The 3017-nt window shown below is 41.8% G+C and overlaps 1 protein-coding gene across 1 annotated transcript in view; it reads right to left on the bottom strand.

The window, feature by feature from the left end:
• si:dkey-34e4.1 (carboxyl-terminal PDZ ligand of neuronal nitric oxide synthase protein) overlaps window positions 1-2123 on the bottom strand; it is a 55752-nt gene extending 53629 nt beyond the window's left edge. Inside the window, exon 1 of the mRNA XM_027004263.2 lies at window positions 1331-2123. Within this exon, the coding sequence (XP_026860064.2) occupies window positions 1331-1435 (105 nt within the window). The 5' untranslated portion in view covers window positions 1436-2123. The remainder of the gene's footprint in view (window positions 1-1330) is intronic.
• Between the last annotated feature and the right edge of the window lie 894 nt (window positions 2124-3017).

Raw genomic sequence — 3017 nt, 5'->3', positions numbered from 1 at the left:
CAGCAGCAGTCTGTGCTTTAGCACAGGAGGTATCTGCCAGCTAATCCATCCCCCATCACATATTTGAGCAGCAAAAGGCCCCTAAACCTGCTGGAAATATCAGACCTGGAGGGTCCCCGTGGTTCTTAGCCAAAAAACCACCAACATGATGCTCTGTACCACTCTCTCTAAATGCGCACATCTCAGACCCAGATATGGAGTAGTAGCAGTACTCAGCAAAATAATCAAAGGTGTGTGAAAGGAACACTTCGGCACTTGAACTCAAACAGCATATTTCCCTCACTATTCCGAGTATTTCAAAATGGTTTAGGGTGGGGTTTTTTTTGTTTTTTTTTGACAAATCTGTGGTTTAGAGTTAGAGATGTGAAAATCATTCCCTGGCTCTCTGCCCTGTGTGAACCTAGGTGAGGTAGCCGATCTTATGTATGTGAGTTAACTCTTATGTAACTTTTAATCCAAGCATACGACAAAAACAAAACTATTAAGATACCCCGAATACTGGGTAAAATATGCTTTTAGAAGTTTCGTGCTGGAGTAACACCTACACAGCCAAACTGGCCTTTGCTCCACTGCGCCAGTGTACACTTAACCTCATGTGACATGAAAGACCTTCATCACTTCATCATAGCTAGTGTGTGACTGGCTGCCTTATGGTGAAGCAAACCTGAATTTCCTAGTCAGCACACTAACATGCAAATCTTGTAGATGTCTATGTTAAAAGGGTGCAGCAACAGTTTGCTAGATATTGTATTAATGAGCAGTCCTTATATCATTTTAAAGTTATTAGCTCTTATCATAGATTATGGGCTAGCACTGGAGCAGGATGTACATCATAAAAATTCCCATTGTAGGTTAATAACTGAATGTATGCCTGCATAAACTGTGTTATTTACAACTGACTTCTAACAACTTTTCACATGTGACTTTGTATACAAGTTTGGCCAGTTGTTATATAACGCATAGGCAACACTTAAATGTTAGAAGAAGTGTTTCGTGTGTTATATAGGCTATTATCTAAACAACTATATAACAAGTTCTTGTAATTAAGCGCAGTGATTCCAGTGAATCGTCCTACAAGCTTGCAAGCGATTCTGTCGACCAGCAATAAACAAAGTAAAGCAAGGTTATGAGAAATGGAAACAAAATGCCCGAAAGAACTGCCATCAGCTCGGTAACTAGTTTACTCAGGCTGTGATGGCATAACTGGCGTTAGAAACGGAGAGTGTCCTAGTCTGCTCAGAATAAACCGCTCGGCAGCGCTGAGCGACTACAGAGGACACAAGAGCCTAGCCCATTCACGCATCTGTAGGCTATAACACGAATATTTCACCTTGGCTTGGAAATGTATTCCGTGCTGAAAAGCCTCATCGTTATGAAGTGGCACTCGGGAGTCCGCCACATCGTCCACCAGGTTGTACCTGTTCCGGCCGGGCATTTTCCCAACGGGACCTCGCTGTCCCCTGAGCTAGAAATCTGTCCAGCGACCGACCCGTTCAAGACAGCGGAGAGCGATCCGCGGAACACGTCTAAAGCGACGCAGACGAGGTGCCACGGCGAGACGCTCGCAACGCGAGGTGAGCCATTGTAGTAGGCTGTCCCCGCGGGAAAGGCTGAATGAAGGAGCAGCTTCTGCGCAAAAGAACGACTGGTGCGCCTGTTCTCCACCCCCACCCCACGCCTGTGAATGCGCAACGGCCGTTCCTCTAGCGTCACATTCCGGGAAGTTTGGCGCAGCTGTTTAGTTTAATTTACAAATCTAGGTCGGTACACTACAGGGTTCAACTGCTCCAGGACTTCAGACTTGAGAACCGAAAGCGTGATTTCTAAGTCTTTCGGGCAGGTTGGCACACATAGCGGGGGGCAGCGAGTATTCCAGCCGTTCTGTCGCATGACGACATTACATGAGGATAATTACCGCTCTGATTGTTGCGGGGGTTTTGTTTCAAGTTTTGGTTTTTAACACGAAGTACATTGCCTGATACAAAATTAGGCTAACACAGTTGACCGATATGTTGTCATCCAATGACTCTTGGCCAGCATTTTGCAGGAACGTTAATCCTACTTTGCATAATTAAAACAAAAAATGGAGTGCGTGTTTTAATATAAAATTCTGTGCTAGTCAGATTACATGACGTTACTCATAATGAAAAAATTATGTATCTGTATAATACATGTATATTAAAGTATAATATATATATATATATATATATATATATATATATATATATATATATATATATATATATATATATATATATAAACAGCTAGATAATTCAGTTTGATTGATTATTTATTGGTATTGGGCGCCGTCTAGTGGCTCAAACATGTCAAAAGTTTTGTTTTTCCTATGTTGGAGTAAGTGCAATAACTGCAGCTCTCATATTCTACACTCTAACACTGGCCATTTGTGAATTTCATGCCTGTTTCACATTAAGAACTGTATGATAAGAAAAAGGACCTTCGCATGTCCATTGCTTCTTTAATAGCTCCTCTAACTGAGAGGCACATTCACATGCACTTCCAACACCGCGGTTCTCACAGACATACACTGACTATGTGTTTATACCTACCCACACCAAAAGCATAAAGACAAGAGCTACGGCTAAACCCGATAATACACATTCTAAAGGTGGGACGGTTAATACAATTATAATATTTTTTCCAGTAATAAAATGGGTATCGGTCACAGATTAGATAATTATACCTATAAAATGATCAAATGCATAACCTGTGCTCCATAAAAGATGGCACTGGCATTCTGTATTACAACTATTTTACTATTTACACAACTATATTCAAGTGTTTGCACAGTTGATGAAAGACCTCTGTTTAAAATGTCCTGTTTTCCTCGAAACCTCGTGTCCTTCACTATAATTCTATAAACAGGAGGTTTCGGATCGCCGTGCAGGCGAAGTGATGTTTCAAAACGCTTTTAAAACGGAATGAAACAGAAACGCGTTTACGTCTGCTATGTGCCTACACGGCACCCGTCAGTTGCGTTGTCAACGGTACCGAAA

The sequence above is a fragment of the Electrophorus electricus genome, chromosome 6, assembly GCF_013358815.1.
Source record: "Electrophorus electricus isolate fEleEle1 chromosome 6, fEleEle1.pri, whole genome shotgun sequence".
Classification (NCBI taxonomy): Eukaryota; Metazoa; Chordata; class Actinopteri; order Gymnotiformes; family Gymnotidae; genus Electrophorus; species Electrophorus electricus.
This window is presented reverse-complemented; position numbering and strand designations above follow the sequence as displayed.